This window comes from Equus caballus, chromosome 5 (genome assembly GCF_041296265.1).
Source record: "Equus caballus isolate H_3958 breed thoroughbred chromosome 5, TB-T2T, whole genome shotgun sequence".
NCBI classification, from domain to species: domain Eukaryota; kingdom Metazoa; phylum Chordata; class Mammalia; order Perissodactyla; family Equidae; genus Equus; species Equus caballus.
In genome coordinates this window covers 17,217,858-17,244,496 of record NC_091688.1, presented here as the reverse complement: position 1 = coordinate 17,244,496, position 26,639 = coordinate 17,217,858, and the positions used below count along the sequence as shown (strand labels likewise).

General features: G+C 36.2%; 1 protein-coding gene across 1 annotated transcript in view; it reads left to right on the top strand.

Moving 5' to 3' along the window:
* SHCBP1L (SHC binding and spindle associated 1 like) overlaps positions 1 to 26,639 on the top strand; it is a 32,390-nt gene that overhangs the window by 3,721 nt on the left and 2,030 nt on the right. Inside the window, exons 3-8 of the mRNA XM_005615134.4 lie at positions 7,758 to 7,972; positions 9,295 to 9,381; positions 9,453 to 9,671; positions 15,375 to 15,480; positions 24,665 to 24,818; positions 26,020 to 26,270. Of these exons, the coding sequence (XP_005615191.1) occupies positions 7,758 to 7,972; positions 9,295 to 9,381; positions 9,453 to 9,671; positions 15,375 to 15,480; positions 24,665 to 24,818; positions 26,020 to 26,270 (1,032 nt within the window). The remainder of the gene's footprint in view (positions 1 to 7,757; positions 7,973 to 9,294; positions 9,382 to 9,452; positions 9,672 to 15,374; positions 15,481 to 24,664; positions 24,819 to 26,019; positions 26,271 to 26,639) is intronic.

The following is a 26,639-nucleotide window of genomic DNA, read 5'->3' as shown; positions in this document are numbered from 1 at the left end:
AGATTTTGCTTTTTGAGGTTTGTAGGTTAAATATTGTGGCATATTTGGTGTTATAAATTTGATTCCTTTAAAGGTCAATTATTCTTGTATAGAAATTAATATTTACAGTCACAAGTGGTACCCCTGCCTCAGATAGATATTTCAAATCTGTAGTTTTGGTCACAAGAAAAACTTGTATTTGAAACTCAATACATTGCACACCACCTGAAAACAGTTCAATTTTATGTCCTATGGAAAAGTAAGTATTTCTATTAAAAAAACAAGTAAAAGTATTTTTATAAAGAATGGCATATTTTCAATCATAGAGACTACAAAAGAATGTGAAAAAGTCTTGGGATTAATTTTTTAATAATACTCTATTTTTAGTGTTTGAGATTTGCTCAACCTCAGATTTTGAGTAGCTTTTGCCTGGAACTTTCATAATGTCTCTGGACTTTTTTCATGTAGATAACATAAGAGAAGGTGGACCATATCAGTGTCTTTAAACATTTTTTTTTTAGCAGTATAAGTTTGGGGGTTTTCTTTGGTCAAATTTCATGTGGAAGCCCAGCATATACAATACATTAAAGCGGAACATTTCTAATCGAAATGAGAGGATGAGAGGTAGTATCCTAGCAATTGCTTGGCTTCAACACCTCATAATAGCCCCTACACTCCTTAAAACTTTTAAGATTCCTAAAGTTACTGGAAAGTCACTGGATTAGTTTATCTAAAAATTCCATCAAGTTTTAAGGTTTTACATATAACACATTATTTGCTGTCTTCCTTATTCCAAAAACAAACAAGATTACAGATAATAGATTGTTTAGAATCCTCTAGGGTCTGCTAATGTTCTTTAAACCTTATAAAGGTAAGGAGAAAAGGGAGAATGGGAAAAAGCAGAATAGTATGTTGGCCATTCTAATTCTTTGAATTATGTGGCACTGAGACTAGCTCTTGGGACCTCTTAAGGCAGTGCTGCACAATTCAGACTTTGTTTTGTCTGCCTCTGCTTCTTTAGTCTTACTTAGACTGAACTATCAACAGTGCTATGTAATGCTCCTTTGTTCTGAAGTCACAATAATTTATTCCCATGGACCTCAATCTCTGTCTTTTTCTTTAAATAATATATTAGTTTTCTATTACTTCTGCAATAAGTTACCACAAATTTGGTGGCTTAAACAATATACATTTATTATCTTACAATTCTATGGGAAAGAAATCTGACATGGGCCTAAGTGGGCTAAAATCAAGGTGTAGGCAGAGTTGCCTTCCCTTCTGGAGGCTTTAGGGGAGAATGTTTTTCCTGCCTTTTCCAGCCTCTATAAGCTGCCTCCATTCTATAACTTCTGGCCCCCTTCTTCCATCTTCCAAGTTCTTCTCACACTGTATCTCTCTCGTACTCTGCAGGCTGGAAAGGTGCTTGCCTTTTAAAAAGACTTGTGATTAGAATGGGCGCAACTGGGTAATCCAGGATAACTTTCATATCTCAACTCCTTAACCTTAATCACATCTGCAAAGTCTCTTTTGCCATGTAAATTAATATATTCATGGGTTCCAAGGATTAGGGCGTGGACATCTTTGGGGGCCATTATTCTGCCTACTACAGATTGACACAACAACAAACAAACAAAGAAAAAAAACTTGGAAACAATATTTGACTGGAAAGAAATCTAGCATATTCTTAATCTTGGTTACAGAGTGGTCCAGAAGTTAAGGAAAGTTTTAACCTCTGTAGAAATTAATTTGGAAAAATAAATTAAGAATTTTAAAATAGTTCACTCATTATATGTCAGTCGTATCTCAATAAAGCTGATGTTGACCTTAAACAAATAGCCAGTTATTTCTATAGCAAAAATGCATTTATTCAGGATCAGCAAAGAATTGCAATTCTAGGTCTGCAACCATGGTGAGGGCCACGTGCAAATCCCCCAGCAGCAAAGGAGGAGAAACTCTTACAGAGGGGAAGAGGAAGTCGAGAGGGCTGTTGTATTGGAGGGATTGAGAGTTCTGTGTGTACTGGTTTTTCATTGGCTGAGTTGTGCCAGTGTGTCATTGGCTGAGCTTCTTACCGTCAGGAAGAGGAAGTCTTTCTTCCTGTTGGGCTCTGCTATTGATGTAGGGTGTGAGAGCTCCCCCTTTGCCTCCCAACTCCAATTTAATGAGGTTTCTGTTTATTAATTTGACACTGGGGAAAAATTTTTAAAATAAAAATAAATAAATAGACCCCACTGCACAGTAAAGTAAATTAAAATTAAAAGGTTCACTTTATTTCTAGAAATGTATTCTATAGAAATCAGAAATGCAGAAAAAAGATGTATGTATTAAGGTGACCACAGTGATATTTATGAAATAAAAATTTGGGAATACCATAGAAGTTTAATAATAGGAGGCTGGTCAAATAAATGATAGATCTATCCATGAGATAGAATATTATGTAGTCATAAATCTTAGATTAACAAAAACACTTGTAATGATTTAGAAAAGTGCTCATTGTGTATGTAAAATAAAATAGACGACACAAAGCTAGTTATACAGTGTGATCCAACTATGTAAATTACATAAATACTTAGGAGTAGAACTGGAAGGTAAAGAGCAAAAAGTTAACAGTGGTTGTCTCTGGTGAAAGGATTATGGTTGATTTTAAAAATTCTGTACAAAGAGCATAGCTAGTCACTATCAATAAGCTTTTTTGTTGAAACCCATCCCCACTTTTTTGTCAACATGCTTTAGAATTTTGCTTAAATCCCTTGATCAGGCTTAGAGAATCCTTAATTTGGAGTTGTTTAAGGGAAGTCTCAGTGGATTCTGGAAACTGGTTGTTTACCAGATTCTACTATATGATAGTTCTAAAGAGGGAAATAGTCACTTTGAGCTGCTCTCAACATTCACATCTTACATCGTGGCTATTTCCACATACTTCCAACTCCAGTAATAGACTTCTTGGTTTTAAAGCCTGTTCTGTAACTTGCTTTCTGAACAAATTAGGAGGCATTTAAATTCACATTTTGGACTGCTTGGGACCCTTCTCTTTCCTCTAGCTGCTGCTCTGTCTCTCTCCTTTATTTCATTGTAAATGTCCCCAAAATAGTAGTTTATATTAAATTAATAGCCTCAATTTCCTTACCTTCTGTCTATCCATTTGTTGTTAAGTGTTTTTAGTTTTATCAGTGTTACTCATGCACATAATTTTTAGAGTCAATAGAATTACAACTTTTGTTATGAAACAATGCAGTCGCCCAACCTCTATCCACCTTTGCTGCCATTTCCTATATTTTCCAGGTGCAGTTTCAACCAGCTTAGTTAATTATTATAATTAATTCTCTATCTCCAAGTATCATGCTTATATTGCTACTTCTTGATTTCTCTATTTTAGCTTTTACATATAGCCTCCTACTATGGAAAATGGGGATTTAGATCTTCTGTATATCATCACCACTACTATTCACTGTTCTACCTCATAGTCGTATTTTCTACATGCTCCCATCTTCTCAAATACTTAAATAATAATTTTGATTTGATCAGATACTGAGTGTTTACCTTCATAGATAGATAAAATTCACTTCATAGATAGATAAACTATTTAGTGTACTATGGTTAATTTTCCTTTCCTAGACATTTAAAAATTTTTTTCTAGAGTTAATAACCTTGTTTTTTCATTGTGTTAATTTTCTCACTAGTTTATCCCAAAATTTTTCCTCAATCATGTAAATCTTCTCACTATATTCAGACATGTCTGTCAGTTTTGTCTTCTTAAATAAGTATCTCTTGCATCCTTCTGATCTACAATGTAGATTGGTGATCTCTAGACCTGTTAGATAGCTATCCTTTTGAGATCTCCCTCCATCATCATCCTAGGAATTCCTTTCACCATTCTCTTCTGCAAATAACCTATTTCCCAGAATTCCTGTCTTTCTTTTTTCTTAGTTTATGCTCTCAGTTTGGCCAGGGACCTTATCCTAAGAGCAGATAAAATTATGGCAATCTTGTGTGCTTAAAAATATCTTTACAGTATTTTCCTATTTATTTGGTAGATTGACTGGGTACATGAATTCAAGGTTCAATTTCACGCCCAGAATTTGGAAAATACTATTTCATTGTCTTCAAGGTTCTGGTGTTGCTGGTTGAGGAGCCAGCATCATTGATCCTTTGATAATACCTATATATTTTTTTCTCTCTGAAAACTTGTAGGAGCTTCTCTTTGTCCCCAGAGTCCTCCACCACATGACAGCAAAGAAATTTTTATTAGTTTTTTTTAATTTTTAATTTTTTTAATTTTTAATTTTTTCCGACGAAGATTAGCTCTGAGCTAACATCTGCCAATCCTCCTCTTTTTTTTTCCTGAGGAAGACTGGCCCTGAGCTAACATCCGTGCCCATCTTCCTCTACTTTATATGTGGGACACCTACTACAGCGTGGCTTGACACATGGTGCCATTTCCGCACCTGGGATCCAAACTGGTCAACCCCTGGCCGCTGAAGCAGAACGTGCGCACTTAACCAATATGCCACCAGGCTGACCCCAAGAAATTTTTAAAAAGGTAGCTGAGGACAAGAGATGGGAAAGGAGGCAATAGCAACAAAATTTAGAAGGCATAAAACAGATAAATAAGTGGCAACTGACTTAGAACTGAGAAAGTTGACTTCTAAGTTTGTAGTAGGGAAAGCTAAAAAAAGCTTTGATTTACATAGCATAACTCCAAAGGCTCAGGAATTGACTGTACTTAGAACTCTAGAAATAGGGTTGAAGTTGGAGCTAAGAAAGAATAATTGCTTGAAAGCTATTTGGGAAACAGGGACTTCCTTTTCCAGGAAGATGGAGTGGAAATACTTTTCTCTATTCCTCCTACCAAGTACAACTATAAACCCTGGACTGGGGCCAGCCCTGTGACATAGTGGTTAAGTTCGGCATGCTCTGCTTCAGTGGCCCAGGTTTGCGGGTTTGGATCATGGGCATAGACCTACACCACTCTTCACCCATGCTGTGGCAGTGACCCACATACAAAGTGGAGGAAGATTGGCACAGATGTTAGCTCAGGGTAAATCTTCAGAGTGAACAACAACAACACACCTGGATTATATATATAAAGCAAACAGAGGAAGACTCTGAAAGGTGGAGAGAAGGCAGATTGGCTAGGGACCTTGTGACCCAAGGAATTACATGACGGTGAGTTTCCTGGGCTTTGCTTCGTATATCCCAGAGGAGCTGGCAACAGGGAAACACCAAAGAGTGTAGAGCCCCCCCAGAAAAAGTCCCCTCCAAAGCCTGCTTTCTCTAGCCAAAGGATCTGGAAAGGGGCAGCCAATAACACAGGAAAAAACTGTTCCCCTTCCCTCCCCTCTGCAGGAAAAGACGAAGTGAAGAGCTTAGACTTCCACCCTTGCCTAGTTATAACAAAGCACACTAACCCCACTGCCACAGTGGTGTTAGAGAAGACCTAGTGGGAAGAAAATGGAGAGCTGAGTGATAAGAAACTTCCCCAAGCCCCATGGTGTCAATGTAGACTAAATGGGAAGCCTAGACTACCACCCCCACCTGTAAGGAGAGACTCCTTCCACTCCCTATGGTGTCAGAAACAGTGCAGCAGATAACCAGAACTTTCACCACCACTGCATGGTGTTAGTGGAGACAATGTGGGAGCGGTAATGAGGTACTCCTCTCTCTCCCAGCCAGGGTGGTATCAGTGGAGTTCTAATGGGGAACCTGAACTCTGAAGAGCAGTAATGCATGTATAATACTGATTTAAAAAATAAAAACTAAATTTTTTTTAAAATATAAGGCTCTATCAAATTTTATATTTACTTTTGGGAAATATGTTTTTGTTATGCCACTAATATGGATTGTAGATCACTTATATTCAAACACCCAGCTTTAAACTGTTATTCTATTTTTCCTACTTTTTTTCTGTCCCATAACTTCCTTGAAAAATAAAATTATATTAAATTGATATAAAATTTGTACTTCAAAGTTTAGTTAGGGATTTGAGGATATTTCCTATATTTAAATGATTATTGTCATATATATTGATGCTGTAACACTTAGTGATATTTAAAATGTTTCTTTACCTAAATTTTCCTAAAAATACTTTTTATTGGACATGAACTTGAAATTTTACAAAATTGATTATTGGAAATGTTTGTGTAATTTTTAGCTTTGTATTAATATTTAATATAACATTAAATCTTTTAAAGACTTTATTTTTTAAGAGAGCTTTAGGTTCACAGCATAATTAAGAGAAAGATACAGAGATTTCTTGTATACCCCATGCCCCCACACATGTATAGCCTCTCCCATTATCAACATCCCCTACCAGAGTGGTACATTTGTTATAATTGATGAACCTTGAACATTGACACAGCATAATCACCCAAAGTCCATAGTTTACATTAAGGTTCACTCTTGACGTTGTACATTCTATGGGTTTGGACAAAATGTATAATGACATGTACCTATCATTATAGTATCATACAGAGTATTTTCACTGCCCTGAAAAGCCTCTGTTCTCCACCTATTCACCCCACCCAACCTCTGGCAACCGCTGGTCTTTTTACTGTCTCCATAGTTTTGTCTTTTCTAGAATGTCATATAGTTGAAATCTTATAGTATGTAGCCTTTTCGGATTGACTCCTTTCACTTAGTAATGCGTAAGATTCCTTCATGTCTTTTCATGGCTGATGGCTCATTTCTTTTTAGTGCTGAATAATATTCCATTGTCTGGATGTACCGTTTATCCATTACCTACAAAGGATGTCTTTGTTGATTACAAGTTTTGGCAGTTAGGAATAAAGCTGCTATAAGTAGCTTTAGGGTAAATAGCTCTATTAGGTCAATAAAAATAAAGAATTTTATTGGACATGTACTTGAAAATTTTCAAAATTTATTATTGGAAATGTTAATTTTTTTCAGCTTTATTAAGGTATAATTGACAAAATTGTAAGATATTTGAAGTATATAATATGATGGTTTGATATACATTGTGACAGTATTTCCCCCATTGAGTTAATTAACACATCCATCACCTCACATATTTACCCCCTTGTTTTGGTGAGAACATTTAAGTTCTCTTTTAGCAAATCTCAGTTATATAATACATTATCAACTGTAATGACTATGCCATACATTAGATCCTCAGACTTTATTCATCTTAAACTGAAAGTTTGTACCCTTTTACCAACTTCTATTAATTTTTAATTTTGTGTTAATATTTAATATAATTTATCAACTTTTAAAACAGTACTGTCGACTCAGTGGTTCTCAAGCACTGATTTTCAGACAAGTGCTGGAGGTTATTACTATATTGTGATGAAATGAGACAACTAAACACAATATAATATGTTGTTTACCAAGCAAAATTTATTCAACTTAAGGACTTTACTCTTTGATTGTGTCCTTGCTACTTTTTTTTGGTATTTGGATAGCCTCCTTTATTTACAAATGATGTAATATAGATAGTAGGATTTTTTAAAACATACTTTCATGGCAAAGTTAGTCCAAAATTAAAAAAAATACTACTGTTCTATAAAATCCAAAAGTCTGGCACCTCAAACTTAAAAATAAATAATATGTAATTCCTCTCGTGAACCTTGAAAACTAATGTGTCTAAGAAGTAGGGTTTGATAAATTATGTTGAATTTTATTTCATATTGACCTCTAGTCTCTATGTTGTTAGAGAAGTCATAAAAAATTTAAAAGAAATTTTATAAGTAGCTTATATATGAGAAAAAATCTTTGTGGTATACTTTCATTTGCAATTACAAATTTTATCATATTCATCTTAGGTAACTTGTAAACCACGCCAAAGCTTATCATCTTGTTTCAAAGTTACTGTTTCTGTTGCTGAGCCCTTTTCTTGTAACATTGCAAATATTCCAAGGGATTTGGTTGATGAGATTTTGGAAGAACTCGAGCATAGTGTGCCTCTCTTGGAAGTGTACCCTGTTGAAGGACAAGATTCTGATATACATGATATTGCTTTGGCCTTGGAAGTTGTAAGGTATTAGAGCTTTTTACTTCTGAAAGTTAAAATTATCATATTCAAAAAGTTAATTTAATATGTAAGTTTTGTTCATACAAACACTTTATAAATATTTATTGATTTTTTACTCACTGCTGAATTCAATTTGCCCATTTGTAATGAACATATTTGTAATTCTTTTAAACGTTCTTTTGCAAAAGGATTATATGTGGGCAATGAAAAGTTTACCTTTTTTTTTTTTTTTTTTGAGGAAGATTAGCCCTGAGCTAACTACTGCTAATCCTCCTCTTTTTGCTGAGGAAGACTGGCCCTGAGCTAACATCCATGCCCATCTTCCTCTACTTTATATGTGGGACGCTTACCACAGCATGGCCTTTGCCACAAAGTGGTGCCATGTCCACACCCAGGATCTGAACTGGCCATCCCCTGGCCACCAAGAAGCGGAACGTGCGAACTTAACTGCTGTTCAACTGGGCCGGCCCCAGTTTACCATATTTTGATCTTGCATTTTACAAATTAAAAACTTGTTGAATTAAAAAAAATTCTAGAGATAAGTAACTTTAAATTCTGTTTATATTTAAGCATGTTAAATATATTAGACTTCATTTTTCACATTTAAGGGCATTACAAATGCTAGATGTCATCGTCCATATTATGATTGCTTCTTACAAGTTGATACAATTTGAGAGAAGCTATCCAAAACCATAATGCAGAATATTTGAGGGTATGTTTTTGTTTTTCTAATGCTTCCCCTCCTCAATATACAAATTTAATTATAATCTTAAGTATTATTTCTTGGGTAAACAAAATCAAGAGCCAAAATCTATGAAATTTGGAACCTGAATTCTGTAGTCCCACTACAAGAAACATTGTCTTATCTGTAGTAACCTCAAATAGAATCTAGATCATCTAATTGTTACAGTTTTACCTTTAATATTAGTTCACTGAAAGGTCATTTAAAAATATTTTTTTCTTTTTTTTTTAAAGGGTGAATTTTTTTTTTTTTAAGATTTTATTTTTCCTTTTTCTCCCAAAGCCCTCTAGTACATAGTTGTGTATTTTTAACTGTGGGTCCTTCTAGTTGTGGCATGTGGGATGCTGCCTCAGCATGGCTCGACAAGCGGTGCCATGTCTGCGCCCAGGATTTGAACCAGTGAAACCCTGGGCCGCCAAAGCAGAGTGCCCAAACTTAACCACTTGGCCGCAGGGCCAGACCCTAAAAATATTTTTCTCAAGAATTAAGATTCATGTAAAGAATTCTGACATGAGAATGTCTTTTTAATTCTATACATGATACTGACTGTTTTTGATCACTTTCATGTTAATTTGATTTATCTTAGGTTTTTTTATGACTTTCTTTGGAGAGACTGGGATGATGAAGAAAGTTGTGAGAATTATACTGCTTTGATTGAAGAAAGAATTAATTTGTAAGTATAGTTAAAAACTTATTGAGCACATTATATGAGATAAACATTGTAACTATATTGATACTTTTCAGGTGGTGTGATATACAAGATGGAACAATACCTGGTCCTATTGCACAACGTTTCAAAAAAACTTTGGAGAAATATAAAAACAAGCGTGTAGAGCTCATTGAGTATCAGAGCAATATTAAAGAAGATCCATCTGCAGCAGAGGCTGTTGAATGCTGGAAAAAATACTATGAGATAGTAATGCTCTGTGGATTATTGAAAATGTGGGAAGATTTACGCCTCCGGTAATAACTTGTTCTATTTTAAATGGAAACAAAAAGATTACATGGTCATTCTTTTATCCTGTCACTTAACTTGTCATATGTTACCCTGATTGAAATAGGTTATAAAATTAGATGTCCAATTTATGAGATAAACACAAGATCCAACTACCAATATTGAAAATTATTTTTCTATTAGCTGAATTCACTGAAATCATTTTTTAATGCAAAAAACCTCATAAATCTTGTCCTATCCTTATCTTTCATCTTTACCTTCTTGATTTTGACCAAAGCATAAGAAAAGAGGAGGTAGACTTCCTCCACGTACAATATGCAAAGTAAAGAGAGAGTTAATGAATTTGGCTGCCTCATAACTTCTGCTTTTCTGACCAGCATAAGTTGATAAGTTGTTTTGATGATAAATAAAACCATGTAGATTTAACCAGCATCATTCTCCAGAATACTTCAAAATGTATTAAAATATTTTTACATACTGTGCAGTAAAAGTATATGTTTCTCTAAGATTCACAACCATACACTGAAGCTTTAAAAAAAAAAAGTATATATTTCTGTCTTTGTTTTAAATAGAGGGGAAACAGGACTTCTTGCTCATGTTCCCAAAATTAATGGAAAATCTTGAATGGAGCCAGAGGACTTCTGACTATTTCATGCTAAATTGTTAAACTCCTTCCTTTGTGTTCTACCTTTACTCATTCTTTGCCTTAGGAATTCTGAGCCATATTTTACTTGTCTAACAATTAACTGTTAGCCTAAGTATTTTCTTTTTCTATTTTATTTCAAATTTGACCTATTTTTTTAATCACTAAGAATCCTATTCTAGTGCCTATTTTTGATGTTTCGTTGTTATTGGGATCCATATAATTTGGAATTACTTTAGGAAGTCAATATAGATAATATTTTTGAAATTAATTTATCTAGAAATCCAGATTCAACTACAGTTGGATTTGAATACAGGTTATCATCACTAGACTTTAGATTCTAATGACATAGGGCATCACAGAGTTCTGTCATCTTAACAGTTATAATCACAGAGAATCTAGTTCTGGGAATGGTGGAGTGATTCAATTGGTAAAACCCTTCCATGGATAACAATCATAAAATCTGGACAAAATATATTAAAAGTATTCAGCTATTTGAAAGCATTATGAAATGACTAAAAGCAGGCAGCAACTAGAAGAGTTTATCCTTGAAATGAATTTATCCTTGTAATGGGTAAGAAATGGGAATTTGTGGCTTTTTGTTCTGAAGGTGCTCACCAATTCTCATAGCTCTGGCAGCAAAAAATGCAGTCTTTCAAGGTGACAAAGGACAGAGTTCAGGGCTGGCAGAGCAGCTGGAAATTTAGGTGGGATATCTTGAAAGTAAGAGAGCTGCAAGAGGAATGACATCCAAAATCTGAGCATAAACTCTGTCCATATCCTTGGCTGACCACTAAAGTATGCTAGCATTGATGGGGGAGAGAAATCTGGGAACCATGCTAAAAAAGGAACCCTGAAACTGAAGCATGCAAGTTGAGAGAACTGAGCAGAGATGTCAGCTGCCACATACCTCAAGGGAAACATTTTAGATTTTGAGGCCAGGCTAGTGAACTGCCTTTTAGAATACAAGACTAACAGTCCTCAGAAGAACATAATAGAATCCAGAATTACTAGAATCCATTATCCAAAATCTTCAGCATTCAACCAAAAATTAATAGACATGCAGATAAACTGGAAAAGTAGATCCATACTCAGGAAAAAAGGCAGTTAATAGAATCTGATTTTGAGTGGACCCAGATGTGGGATTTATCATACAAAGACTTTAAAACAGCTATCATAAATATGTTCAATGAATTAAAGGAGAACATGATTACAGAATTAGAGGAAAATATATTGTTAATAAGTACACAGAATATCAACGGAGAAATGGAAACTATAAAAAAGAACCAGGGACTTCCAGATTCAGCTCTGATATATGAAGAGCTTGTGAGCTATCACTCCCATCCTTACAACAAGAAAACGGCTGAACAAACTGAAAATGTCTTTCTTAGACCGATCAGAGAACTGAGGTCACAGGGCAAATGGCCACCCTAAAATCTGGAAAGATAGGTAAATTCAAAGAGTCACAGCCAAGATCAGCTTACCTAGAAAGAACCTGCTAGAGCCATAAACTGTAATAACCCTTAAATGATAATTTTGATAAATTGCTGGAGTCTGAGTATAGAAAAGCATGAGAGTGAGAAATTCCTGAGGGCCTACAGTTCTTAGATTCCACACCTTTGTGGGTTTTTATCTCCAGGAATCTCACGAGGTTCTCAGGTGAAGAGCCAGGAAAGATCCCATTATGATTCTGGCAGGAAGAGGGGAAAGTAACCATTGTGAAATACACCCAGACTATCCTCCATGACAAAGATCTGCTCTCCAGGGGCAAAGACTACCAGAGCCTTTTCCCACCTAGGGGACGGGCATTTCCCTGACTCCAGCCCCCTCTAGCCTTCCTGTCTGGTCAGGGACGGGGACTAAGCAATGCATGTGAAGGTCACAGTCCAGGAACATAGACCCACTAAAAGACTAATATTTAGTCATAAGATTATAGAGCCCTTCCTCTCCACCATACCTTACAGCCACACCAATAGGGCTCCAGTTTAATAACTGGATTATAGCTAAAAGAGCTGCAAACCACAGCCTGTCTAAAGAGGAGTCTTTAGGGAGTCCCAAAGACAACAGAGGAGACAAAAATATGGAAAGTACAGGAATCTGAAGTCTCTGACACCTACAGCTACAGCAAACATTAAACACAGCCCATCTCCTGGCCAGATTAATATAGAGCTTCACACTAAAGACCTATTCACCTCAGTTCCTATTAGGCAATATGTCATGCCTGGCTTTCAACAAAAAATCACAAGACGTGCTAAAAGGCTAGAAAAAACTAAGTCTGAAGAGGGAGAGCAGACATCAGAACCAATCTCAGGTATGATTTTGGAATTAATCAGATAGGGAATTTAAAATAATTGATTAGTATGTCAAAGGCTCTAATGGAAGAAAGTACATAATGTGCAAGAACAGATGTAATGTAAGCAAAAGATGGAAACTAAGAATGAATTAAAAGAAAATGCTAGAAATCAAAAACACTGTAAATAGAATTGAAGAATACCTTTGATGGGCTCACCAATAGATGGGACACAACTGAGGAAAGAATCTGAGCTTGAAGATATATCAATAGAATTTTCTCAAACTGAAATGCAAAGAGAAAAGAAGAATGAAAAAACAGAACAAAACACGCAAAAACTGTGGGACCATTTCAAAGGGCATAGCATATGTGTAATTGGAATACCAGAAAAGAAGAAAGAATAAATGCTGTACAAGAAATACTTGAATTAATAGTGAAAATTTTCCAAAATTAAATGTAGACACCAAACCACAGATCCAGAAAGCTCAGAGAACACCCAGCAGGATAAATACCAAAAAATCTATACCTAGGCATATCATATTCAAACTGATGGAAACCACAGATAAAGAAAAAGGCTTGAAAGAAGCTCAGGGAACACCTTACCTGTAAGTGAGCAAGAATAAGTATTACAATGGACTTCTTATAAGAAACCATGCAAACAAGATGAGACAGGAGTGAAATATTCAAAGTGTTGAAAGAAAGAACCACCAAGCTAGAATTCTAGATCCAGTGAGATTATCCTTCAAAACTGAAGAGGAAATGAGCTTTCTTTGACCCCCCTGAAAAAAAAAATGGAGGGAATTTGTCACCAATAGCCTGGCCCTATAAGAAAGGTTAAAAAAGGGGCTGGCCCCATGGCTGAGTGGCCTAGCCCTTTAGCGTGTCTTTAGAGTGGTTAAGATCATGTGCTCCACTTTCGGGGCCCAGAGTTTTGCTGGTTTGGATCCTGGGTGCGGACATGGCACTGCTCATCAGGCCATGCTGAGGCAGCATCCCATATAGCACAATCAGAAGGACCTACAACTACAATATACAACTATGTACTGGGAGGCTTTGGGGAGAAGAGGAAGGGAAAAGAAAATCCTATAATGACGTACTGCTCAGCAATATAAAGAAGCAAATTGCTGATACCCAAAATAACATGATGGATCTCAAAATAGGCTGAGTGAAAACAGCCAGGTACAAAAGAGTACGTAGTGTCTTATTCCACTTTAAAATTCCATTTAAAAATTCCAAGAAAGGGAAATCTGACAGTAAGCAGATCAGTGGTTGCCCGGGAGTGGGTGTGGAGCATTGACTGCAAAGATGCATGAAGGAACTTAGTGTGATGGGAATGTTCTGCGTCCTGGTTATTGTGACTAAGCTAAATGTGTATACATTTATGAAACCTCATGAAATGTGGTTCACTTAAAATGAGTGTTATGTAAATGATGCCTTAATAAATTTGATTTAAAGAAAACCACGTAAATAGACCTTTGATTTTAAAACTAGGCTTGCATGATAAACTACTGTATTTCCTAAACATAGGATGCTTTACTCTTTGAGCAGCTAGTAATCAGGTATATGGTGAAAAAATGTGTGAGTAGTTCTCTTTCTCAAGATCAAAACCACTTGCTTAAATTGGTATAAAAAAAATGTTGACTGGGTTTGATTTTTTTTTTTTTTAATTTTATTTTTTTCCTTTTTCTCCCCAAAGCCCCCCGGTACATAGTTGTATATTCTTCACTGTGGGTCCTTCTAGTTGTGGTACGTGGGACGCTGCCTCAGCGTGGTTTGATGAGCAGTGCCATGTCCGCACCCAGGATTCGAACCAACGAAACACTGGGCCACCTGCAGCAGAGCGCACGAACTTAACCACTCAGCCACGGGGCCAGCCCCTGACTGGGTTTGATTTTGAAGTGTTAAATGAAACTTTTGCTTTGGAGGGCATTGCTAATATGTTGGAATTCAAATTTTAATAACTTGTATGGTAAATTCTTAGAAACAGTTTCCTGAAATTTTAAGCTTCGCAAAATATTTGGTAATTGAAATAAAGCTGAAAAATATTGGTACTAAAGGTACATCCCATTAGCATCAAGCAATAAAGTGCTGCAGAGAATGCAAAAGATTACATCTAAGGTGAATACTGGTAAATCTATATCTACTGGAAAAGGAATGTCCCTTTCGGCTGACAGACAAAATGATAAAAGTTACACTCAAATTTGTTTTCTTTCTTTCGATACAATGAAATGATTAAGGGAGAGGAAACAGGAACTGTAAAGGAAAACAGAAAGAAGAGAAAGAATGGAATTAATTAGAAATGCTGAACAATGAACAATAAAAAAAACATCTACGAGAGAAGCTAAAATTGTTCTGCTGGGAGGCCAGTTGCCAACTGTATCTCTGGAGATTGTACCCTTTGAAACAAAACAATCTGTTAATTGAACGTAGTATCTAAAATTAGGAATATCCCCAAACATTCTCATGCCTCAGTATCACAAACATAACCCACCTCTGCTTTGTGTTGACGCTATAATTTCATGGATTATGATTGTAGTGGGTTGCATGCAGATTTCCAGGTACAAACCATTAAAATGAAAAGATTTTAGATTTCAAGGGTTTAAACACTCAGTTATCTAAAAGATTTTAATCATTCCATTGTTCTCAAGGAGCTTAAAATTAGTGAAACCTACTTCTCAAAGATGCTTAGTACCAATTTGTATTTTCTATGTAAGTGTAGTTGTCTTTTCCATGTTAATTTAATGTTAATTTAAAATAAATAAATGTTTTCTACTCTAGAGTTCATGGACCTTTTTTCCCAAGAATTCTGAGGCGTAGGAAAGGAAGAAGAGACTTTGGAAAGACTATAACACATATTGTAGCAAAAGTGATGACTACTGACATGGTAAGAAATACACTTCATTTTTATTCATTTAAGTTTTAGCTGCATATAATCAGAAAAGAAGGTCTTTGAGGGTAGGGTTCTTGTCTGGCATTAATGCCTTATTTCCTCCATTACATCCACCTCAGTGATTGGCATATAATAAGTACTAATTAAATAAGTGTCAAGAACTATTTACTCATACTAACCTTGCTGCTAGGCACCATGCTAGTAGCTATGGGAAGGATGGGAGACAAATATGAGAAAGACTGCTTTTGAAGGAGATAGAATTTGGTTTTTTTGGAGGTTTTTTTTTTAATTTCAAAAAGACACATCAATTTTTAGTACCAAAACGTTGCACTATTGGTTTCTCTTTCTCCCAGTTGGCCCCCAAAGAAACCACACCAAAGGAGAGTACATTTTAAGCCAATAAGCTGCAGGAGGCACACCTGATAGCGCTCACAGAAACCTCCAAAAAGGGAGGATCGGGTAGGGAAAGAAACTTCAGAAGATCAGCACACTGCCAACCCTCAGACTGTAGAGAGCTCTCACAACCAAATGGAGTGGCCAGTGCGCCCCAACCCCAAAGAACCAATGTTTCAAAAGAATATAAAATTTTAAAACAGTTTTGTACATAAGCTATTCAAGATTTCTCCAGCACTAACTGATAGGAAGCACAATGAGATGACACTTTTAGAGACAGCAGCTTCAGACCCAGAATAGGGTGATGAGATGAGTTTCATATGGCTAAATCAGTGGCAAAAACATAATTTTGAAGGAGATAGAATTTTGAACCAGACCGACGTGTGGTCTGCTTTATACATTTGACAAGTTTGAGTTATGGTGGATGAGTAAATAGGCAGTTACAGTTACCACACAAAATGATAAATACTATGATAGGAGTATGTACAGGATGCACATAGGACAGGTACATAGTCAGAATTAGGAATTCTGACAATGCTGGCTGGAAGAAATAATTCACCTGAAACCTGAAGGATGGGTATAAATTTAACCAGCCACGAGGGAAAAATGTTCTAAGTCAAAGAGTAAATATTTCCATCTCCTCTCAGTAGCATTTCACAACTCTCTCCTTGGAATATTCTTTTTCATTGTCTTCTGTTACTATACTTGCCTCATTTTCATTCTCTCTAGTTGCTTTTTCTTCTCCTGTCCTCTAAATGCTTGGTGCTTATTTTTTTTCTGCACTATATTATCCCAAAGTGATTTATCTGGTCTCTTCCCATGACTTTGATTATAGATACTGATCATCTAAAATGTATATCCACAGCCAAGATTTTGTTCAGAGCTCCAAACCTGTATGTCCAACTGCCTATATGTCCAAAACTGTATGTCCAAGTGCTCATCACCAATTAATTATCTCACAAGTACTTCAACTCACATGTCCACAATTAAATGCACGATCTTATCCATTAACCTGTTTTTATTCTAGAGTTCTGTGTTCCAGTAAATGGCACCACCATCTACCCATCTGCTAATTACAGTTTTCTGAGAGTTATCCTAATCACATCCCTCATCACCTTCATATACCCACTTTCCCCCCTCTCTAATGCCACATCCTGGTGTACACCATATTGTTTCTCAGAGCTGCTGCACATCCTTCATGTCTCAATTTAAATATCATTTCCACAGAAAAAGGCTTTCTCAGCCTTCCAGAATATGTTAGACTGCTATACTCCTATAGCACCCTGCACTTTTCCTTATCGACTGTATTTAATAATTTTTGTGGCTATCTATTGAATGTCTGTCTCTTTTACTAGAATATGAGCTTTTGAGAGCAAGGGGTGTGTGTTTACCATTCATCCAGTCACCTAGCATGATGCTTGACACATAGTAGGTGCCCAACAGATTTTGTTGAATTAGTAAATGAGTGCTTGACAAGACAGTATAGTATTTAGGAGGAACTGAAAGAAGTCCAGCAAGGACTCACCTAAGAGGAGAGCAGAGAGAGAGAAAGCTGACTTATTAGACTGGTCTTGTCTGCTATCCTACCCATTTTTATTATTTTCAACAAAATTTAATATTCCTTTTAATTACTTATTGGATCAGATTATTCAATAATATTAATTTTTCTACCAATTATCTTTGTAGAAAGTAAGGATATAGATTTCTTTTTATCTCCAGCCTTATTTTATCATTTTTATTTTTACTTTTTTGTTTGTAAATCTGGTTTTGGCTTTATTTTTCTATGTGACAGGGAGAAATTTCTTTGATTTTTTTTTTTTGTTTGTTTTAGGTTTTTTTTGTTATTTTTTGAGGAAGATTAGCCCTGAGCTAACATCTGCTGCCAATCCTGTTCTTTTTGCTGAGGAAGACTGGCCCTGACCTAACATCTGTGCCCGTCTTCCTCTACTTTATATGTGGGATGCCTGCCACAGCAGGGCTTGCCAAGTGGTGCGTAGGTCCACTCCTGCGATCCGAACCAGCACACCCTGGGCCATTGAGGCGGAACGTGTGAACTTAACCACTGCGCCACCAGGCTGGCCCCTCAACTTTCAAGATTCTTTACTTGGTATTCTTCCTGCTCTATATTCTCTCCTTAAATGGTTTCATCCAGGCTCATCATCTTTATGTTGGTGATCTTCCCAAGTAGTGTAGTGAAAAGACATGGACTTTGTAGATAGCTAGCTCAGTGTATAAATAGCCTGTCTGAGACTGCTTAATAACTTGTAATCTAGGGCAAGCTGCCTAACCTTTGAACCTCAATTTCCTTATTTGCAGAGTGCTTTAAATAGAGAGAGAAAAACCATGTTGGGGCCAGCCCAGTGGCATAGTGGTTAAGTTCATGTGCTCTGCTTTGGCAGCCCCAGGGTTTGCGGGTTTGGATCCCAGGTGTGGACCTAGCACTTCTCATCAAGCCACACGGTGGTGGCATCCTACATACAAAATAGAGGAAGATTGGCAAAGATGTTAGTTCAGCAACAGTCTTCCTCACAAAAAAAAGGAAATAAAGTTAAATTGTTGATATGAGATCTTTCTTTTTTAATATAGGTGTTTATTGCTATAAATTTCACTCTGAACTCTGCTTTTAGGATCCAATAAGTTTTGGTATGTTGTGTTTTCATTTTCATTCATCTCAAAGCATTTTATTATTTTCCTGGGTTTTCTTCTTTGAACCACTGGTTATTTAAGTTTGTGTTGTCTAATTTCCACATATTTGTGAATTTTCCAGTTTTCCTGGTTTTATTGATTTCTAACAATTTCATTGTGGTCAAAGATGATACATTTATTGAGACTTGTTTTGTGGCTTAACATATGGTGTATCCTGGAGAATGTTCCATGTGCACTTGAGAAGAATATGTATCCTTCTGTGTTGGGTTCTGTATATGTATTTAGGTTTATTTGTGTGTGTTAGGTCTAGCTGGTTTATAGTATTATTCAAGTCCTCTATTTCCTTATTGCTCTTCTGTCTAGGAGAATGACTAGATGTTCTAGTCATACTGAAAGAGGAGTATGGAAGTCTCCCAACTATTACTGTAGAATTGTCTATTTCTCCCTTAAATTCTGTTAATGTTTGCTTCATATATTTTGGAGCCTCGTTTGGTGCATATATGCTTAGTATATCTTCTTGATGAATTAAAAATTTTTTGTTTGTATATAATGTTCTTCTTTGTCTCTGGTAACAATTTTTGACTTAAAATCTATTTTGTCTAATATTAATATAGCCACTGCAATTCTCTTTTGGTTACTATTTGTATGGAATATCTTTTTCTATCCTTTCACTATTAAGCAATTTGTGTCTTTGGATCTAAAATGAGTCCCTTGTAGACATCACATAGTTGGATCATGTTTCTTTATCCATTCTACCAGTCTGTCTTTTAATTGGTGATCTTAATCTACTTACATTTGAAGTGATTACCGATAAGAAAGGACTTAGTTTTGCCATTTTGCTATTTGTTTTCTATATGTCATATTCTCTTGTGCTTAATGATATTTTTCTAGTGTATTGATTCACTCCTTATTTCTTTTCTGTATATTTTTTAGTTATATTCTTACTGGTTACCATAAGGATTACAATTAATTTCCTAAATTTATAACAATCTAGTTTGAATTGATACCAACCTAGCTTTAATAGCATATAAATACTCTGCTCCTGTACAGCTCCATCTCCCCTTCATGTTGCTATTGACACAAATTACATCTTTATACTTGCCCATTAACATGGAGTTTTAATTATTATATACATTGCTCTTTTAAATCATATAGGAAACAAAAAGAGGAGTTACAAACCAATATTACAGTAATACTGGCTTTATATTTACCCATGTAGTTACCTAGAGTTCTTTATTTCTTCATATGGTTTCGAGTTACTAGCTAGTCTCCTTTTCCTTCAGTCTGAAGGACTCCCTTTAGCATTTCTTATAGGGAACATCCAGCCTTTGTTTATCTGGGTATGTCTTAATTCAGTTTCTTTTTTTTTTTTTGGAGGAAGATTAGCCCTGAGCTAACGTCTGTGTCCATCTTCCTCTATTTTATATGTGGGATGCCTGCCACAGCATGGCTTGATAAGCAGTGTGTAGGTCCGTGCCTGGGATCCAAACTAGTGAAAACCAGGCTGCTGAAGCAGAGGATGTGAACTTAACCACTACACCACTGGGCCGGCCCCAATTCTTCTTCATTTTATTTTATTTTTTTTAAAGATTGGCACCTGAGCTAACAACTGTTGCCAATCCTCTTTTTTTTCCCTGCTTTTTTTACCCTCCCCAAATGCCCCCAGCACATAGTTGTGATTTTTTAGTTGTAGGTACTTCTAGCTGTGGTACGTGGGACGCCGCCTCAACGTGGCCTGACAAGTGGTGCCATGTCTGTGCCCAGGATCCAAACTAGGAAACCCTGGGCCATGGGAAGCGGAGTGAGAACTTAACCATTCAGCCACAGGGCCGGCCCCTCTTCTTCATTTTTGAAGAATAGTTTTGCTAGATATAGAATTTTTGGTTGACAGTTTTTTCCTTTCAGCACTTTAAATGTCATCTCACTGCTTTCCGAATTCCATGGTTTCTGTTTAGAAATCAGCTGTTAATATTACTGCCAATTCCTTGTACATATTGATTGCTTCTCTCTTGCTGCTTTCAAGACTCTTTGTTTTGACTTTTGACAGTCTATGGTTTGTGTTGGTGTGGATCTTACTGGTATTTTTGACAGTACACCACTGGTCCCTTCAGATTTGTTTTTTTTTCTTTGTGCTTTTTTCTTTCTGCTCTTCAAACTGGATAATTTCAATTATCCTGTCTTCAAGTTTGTTGATTCTTTCTTCTGCCTGCTCAGATCTGATGTCAAACCTCTCTAGTGAGTTTTTCATTTCAGCTATTGTATTTTTCAGCTATAGAATTTCTGTTTGGTTCCTTTATCTCTTTATTGGTGTTCTTTATTTGTCCATAGATTATCCTCTTGGTTCCTTTAGTTCTTTGTCCATGGTTTCCTTTAGAAGATTGGCCCTAAGCTAACATCTGTGCCAGTCTTCCTCTATTTTGTATGTGGGACGCTGCCACAGCATGGCTTGATGAGCAGTGTATAGGTCCGTGCCCAGGATCTGAGCTGGTGAACCCCAGGCCTGAAGTGGATCATGCGAACTTAACTACTACGCCACTGGGCTGGCCCCAAGACAGTTGATTTTAAATCTTTGTCTGGTAAGTCCAAAGTCTTGTCTGGACTTCCTCAGAGATGGTTTCCATCAGTATATTTTTACCCTGTGAATGGACCATAGTTTCCTGTTTCTTTGTATGTCTTGTAATTTTTTGTTGAAAACTTGGTATTTTGAATATTATAATGTATCAACTCTTGAAATCAGACTCTACCCCATCCCCAGGGTTTGCTGTATTGATTGTTTAGGGCTGCAGTTGTCTAAATGTTGAGTGAATTTTCAAAACTATTTTGCAAAGGCTGTATTCCTTTTTGTGTGTAGCTACTGAAGTCTCTATTATGGTATCTCAGTAGTTAGCTAGTGACCTGACAGAGATTTCCTTAAACACTTGAAACTAAAAAGACAAAAAAAATACTCTCAGTTTTTGCACTTAGCCCTGAGCTGAGGCACTCCTTCAAAACTAAGCCAGGCTGCCTACAACTCTGCCTTAGCTTTCACCTCCTGCTTGCACAGGGTCCAATGATCAGCTGAACTCACAAGCCTAGGGGTCCTTTTAGATCTCTTCTGTGCATGCATCCAGCCCTGAGCATGTGCATTTCACTGGAGAGTACTCAGTATATGAGGTAGCCCTTACTCCCCCAAGAATCTTCCTCCTCAGCCTGCCCCCCTTGCAGGCTTTTCCTTGCCCCTTTCTCCATCCTTTGCCCAAGGCAGCCATGGGTAGTGTATGTCTTTAAATGCTTTCATCAGATGCAGCCTGCAAAGCTGCTCCATCCTGAGAGGGGTGAAACAAGGTCAGCTTCTTTGCCAGTCCCTCCCCTGAGATAACTGACCATCAGACAAATCAAAATGAAAAACCACAATTTTTTGAGAATAAGGTCCTATTGCCCCCACCCAACACCAACCCCAGCACCAGCAAGCCACACCAGAAACATGGTTTGTTATTTTCACAGCTGCTGCCAAGCTGGAGAATGGGGAATGGTAGGCAGGTAAGCAAAACCACCACAATACTTTCTTACTGAAAATTTAACCGCCTCTTCATTAAGCATTCCCTTGGTTGCTATGTTTGATTAGATTCAAGTTCCAAAAAAGTTGATTCTGTCATTTTTTGCTAAGTTACTGTTTGCTTCAGTGGAAGAACCAATTCTTGGAGCTCTTTACTCCATTTCTATGATGTCACCTCTTTCTTGTGTCTTCTTCTTTATGCTCTCCTTTCTGAACACATTGAGACATATTCAGTTTTGTTCTATCTTAAATAACAAAATAATATCTACCCTAAATACTTCATATCTATCTCTTGCTTTGTGGAGCAAAATTTCTTGTACTATTTGTCTGCATTTGTCTTTGCTTCTTTCACATTCATGCCTCTATTCACTATGATCTGGCTTCTGCCTCCAGAATACTAGTGAAAATGCTCTTGTGGTCATGTGGGACAAAGCGGTGGTAAAATGCAGTAAGCACAACTCAGGGATTACCCTTTCATTTAATCTTTCAGCAGCATTTGACATTATCAACTGCTTTCTCCTTTTATGGCCTCTTAGTCTCCTGATTTTCTTACCACCTCTTTGGCCACTCCTCAGCTTTCTTTGTGAGATCTTCTGTTTCTGCCTATCCTTGAAATGTTATTCCTTGGTGCTCTGTCCTAGGGTGCTGTCTTTCCCTCTTTCCACATTCTTGGAGCTAATCTCATCCATTTCTATGCTCGAAATATCATATAAGTTAACAACTCCACGATCTCTATGCCTAGTCGGATCTCAGTCCTATACTCTAGACCCTTGTGTCCACAGTCTACTGATACCTCTCCTTAGCAACTCCACTGGTACCTCAAATTAATTGGCACCAAAATTAAACTCATTGTCTTCCCCCAGCAAATGTTTTTTCTCTCTCCTGTGTTTCCTGTTTCAATGAATAAGAAAAACATAGAAACGAATTCTAGAGTTCTTCAAAATTATTTATTTACAGAGGTAATCGTGGTACTGTCTGCCTCTAAAGCATTTAGAGATTGCGATATGCAATACCAGCACAAATGAATATAGTGGTTTGCTGATTTAGTGAGGATTATAAAAGTTTCCTATGTATTGGGAAAAAAATGTTCATTCATTCTTGCTTATCAAAGGAATGGAAATTAAAATAAGGCAGTGAGGATTTTTGCCTATTAAAGTGGCAAATATTTTATAAATGTTTTTAAAAATTTTTTTTCCTTTTTCTCCCCAAAGCCCCCCCAGAACATAGTTGTATTATAGTCTTCATTGTGGGTCCTTCTAGTTGTGGTATGTGGGTCACTGCCTCAGCGTGATGAGCAGTGCCATGTCCGCACCCAGGATTCGAACCAACGAAACCCTGGGCCCTCTGCAGCAGAGCGCGCGATCTTAACCACTCGGCCATGGGGCCAGCCCCGGAAAATGAGTTCTTAAACCAAGCTTTAATTGGTTCAACTTTTCTGGAGGGCCCTTTAGCAATATGTATCCAAGAGGCTTAAAATGTTTTATATTTTTGACTCAGGAATTCCCTATCTAGTAATTTATCCTAAAGAAATAACTAGAGGTGTGCATAAGCATTTAATTTTTGTAATATTTTCATAATATTAGAAATTTGTAAACCATCTAAATAAGAGTTAGAAATTAGTCATATAATTATAATAAACTATGCTACATCCATATGATGCATTACTATGTAACTAGTAAAAATTAGGCTTTGCAAAAATATTTAAAGACATGGGGAAATGTGATCTAATGTAATGAAAAATCAGGATTCAAAACCATATACATGTATGGTATATTAGTATTATGAATAAATGAATATATGCATGTGAAAAAGACTAAAAGGAAATATCTATATAAATAGATTTTACTTAGGTAAAAATTTATAGGTTAAAATTTCCATTTTTGTAATGTTTTCATTTTCTATGTTTTTTAATAACATGCAAATTTTATAAGAAAAAAGATATATGAATGATAATGCCATTTCTATTAGGATAAAAGAGTAGGCATTTTTTCAGAATGTATTTTTAGTTTCCAAGTTTTATATTAAAAGTTCCTCACTCTTCGGTTACCACTCCCACTGCAAATTGCTGGTACTGCTTGTTTTTAGTTCTAGAATCTTTAATATATAAAATGTTGTTGATTTACCAAAATTACAGGGTCAGTATGAGTTAAAGAAAACAAAGTAGTATGTTAGAAAGAGATCTGGTGTCATAAAGACCTGGATCTAAAGCTCAGCTTCACCACTCACTAACTCTCTGTCTTTGGGCAAGTCATTTAATCTCACTGAATTTCAGTTTCCTTAACCTTAAAAGGGGATAATACTTTACCTCAAAGAACTGTTGTGAGGCTTAGGAGGTAATATGTAAAGCTTAAGATATGACTTCTGGCACACAGTATTTAATAGCTGTAAAATTGTTAGTGATCGCAAAGAAAATATCATTTCATCATTCTCTTAATTGATGGATTGATACTTTGAGCAAAGAACATGAATATACAGTGTTTACAGTGTTTTACCTACGCAAGGTAAGTCTGGGAAAAGCACGTCACCAGTAAGTTAACTGATTAAAATGACCTGCGTCAGTTTCGGTTACTGTTGAAGGTGTACTGTTTTATTTCTTCTTTTCAGGTGAAGGACTTATCTTCAGACACACTTCTCCAACAGCATGATGATTTGGATTTGGCTTTGGACAGCTGTTATAGTGGAGACACAGTAGTTATTTTTCCAGGAGAATATCAAGCTATAAATCTTGCTCTATTGACTGATGACATCATTATAAAGGGTTAGCAGGGCATCCTTTGCAGTCTTTTTATAGCAGTGTATGCAGGACAAATTTATATATTATAAACATGGTTAATCAAATTACTAGAAATCAGAACAGAGTCTGTTTCACAAAAATCCCTTATGTGCTCTTTACATAAGATTTTCTCATCTGTTCATATTATCTGTGACCTCATTTGGACATACTGCACCAGAGCAAACCAATCTGGTATTGTAGCACAAGCACGGATTCTAAATAAATGATCAAAACCAGAAAAAATTAAAAAACCAGTTCATAATATTTTCTCCTAGCTCCCTCTATATTTTTACTCAAACTACTTTTTTTCTCAGCTATCACCACTGCTCTTCAGATCACTTTAGTAGGAGAACCCAAATGAAACGCTATAGTAAAATATACTCAGCGTTGTCTCAAAAAGGTTAATTCAAGTTTGCTAATTTAGCAAATTTGCTAAAATATAAGTAGAAAAGCAGAGCTTACTAAATTTCTTTTAGATTCTGAACATATTTAGTAACTTTTATCCTCCCCTTTTACCTTGAAGTAAGGGTATTCCCACTGTCTGGCTAAAGGAAAAGAACAGGTGACTTAACCTTTGCCTGTCAATTCAAAATTGAACACAATTTTCACTCGATTTTGATGACTGTAATCAGTAGTATTTTGCTGAGCTACACGTGGGTAATAAGGATCCTATTTGTAATTTTAAATATTTGTAGTCTTCTTGAAGCTCCAACCCCTTATTTTTGGATTGATGTTAAATTTAGACAATTACTTTTACTACTCTAGAGCAAAATTATGGATACGATTACATTAATCTTGTAACCTAATTCAAGCTCTGCCAGTCTTTTTCAGTTGTGGTAATTTATTATGGCTTTGAAACCAGGGTATGGGAAGATACTTTTTCTATCTTAGACATTTTGTAGATGACTGCTGCTTATATAATTTAGGGAAATATGTAGTGGAATGAGTATGCTGACTAAATACCATAGGTACATTTAGATTGATTCTAAACCCGGATTCTTCCATCATGGCATCAAAATAAGAACAAAAGATTACATTATAGTTAAGTATCTAATTAGTTAACAACTGAATAATTACATATATTATTAAAAATATGTGAAAAGAATAACAGTATTATTGCATGACTAAAAGGCTTTAAACTTTGGGATTACTGATATAATTATGTATTTTTATCCCTATTAATCAGGAGTTGGAAAGAGAGAGGAAATTATGATTACTTCTGAACCTTCTCATGACAGTTTTGTGGTGTCCAAAGCTGATAATGTGAAATTAATGCATCTATCTTTGATACAACAAGGGACAGTTGATGGTATTGTGGTGGTGGAGTCTGGTCACCTGACTATAGAAAACTGTATATTAAAATGTGAAGGAACAGGAGTGTGTGTTCTTACAGGGGCTGCTTTGACAATTACAGACAGTGAGATAACTGGTGCCCAGGTACTTCATTTTATAAAAACTACAGCTTTATATGACGATAGATAACTTTAATCTTAATATGCAAAGGGTAACAATTACTTGATCTTTGAATTGAATTATAAGCAAGCTTAGAAACTAACAAAAATAAAATGAGAAGTACAAGAGTGTTATAGTACACTTAGGAAAAATGGACTAAGTCCAAAGTAGGGAATTACTAGCCTTAAGCGTGATTTTAAAAAAATCTAGGGGGGCCAGCCTGGTGGTGTAGTGGGTAAGTTCGTGCACTCCACTTTGGTGGCCCAGGGTTCACGGGTTTGGATTCTGGGTGCAGGACCTACACATCGCTCATCAAGCCATGCTGTGGCAGCATCTCACATACAAACTAGAGAA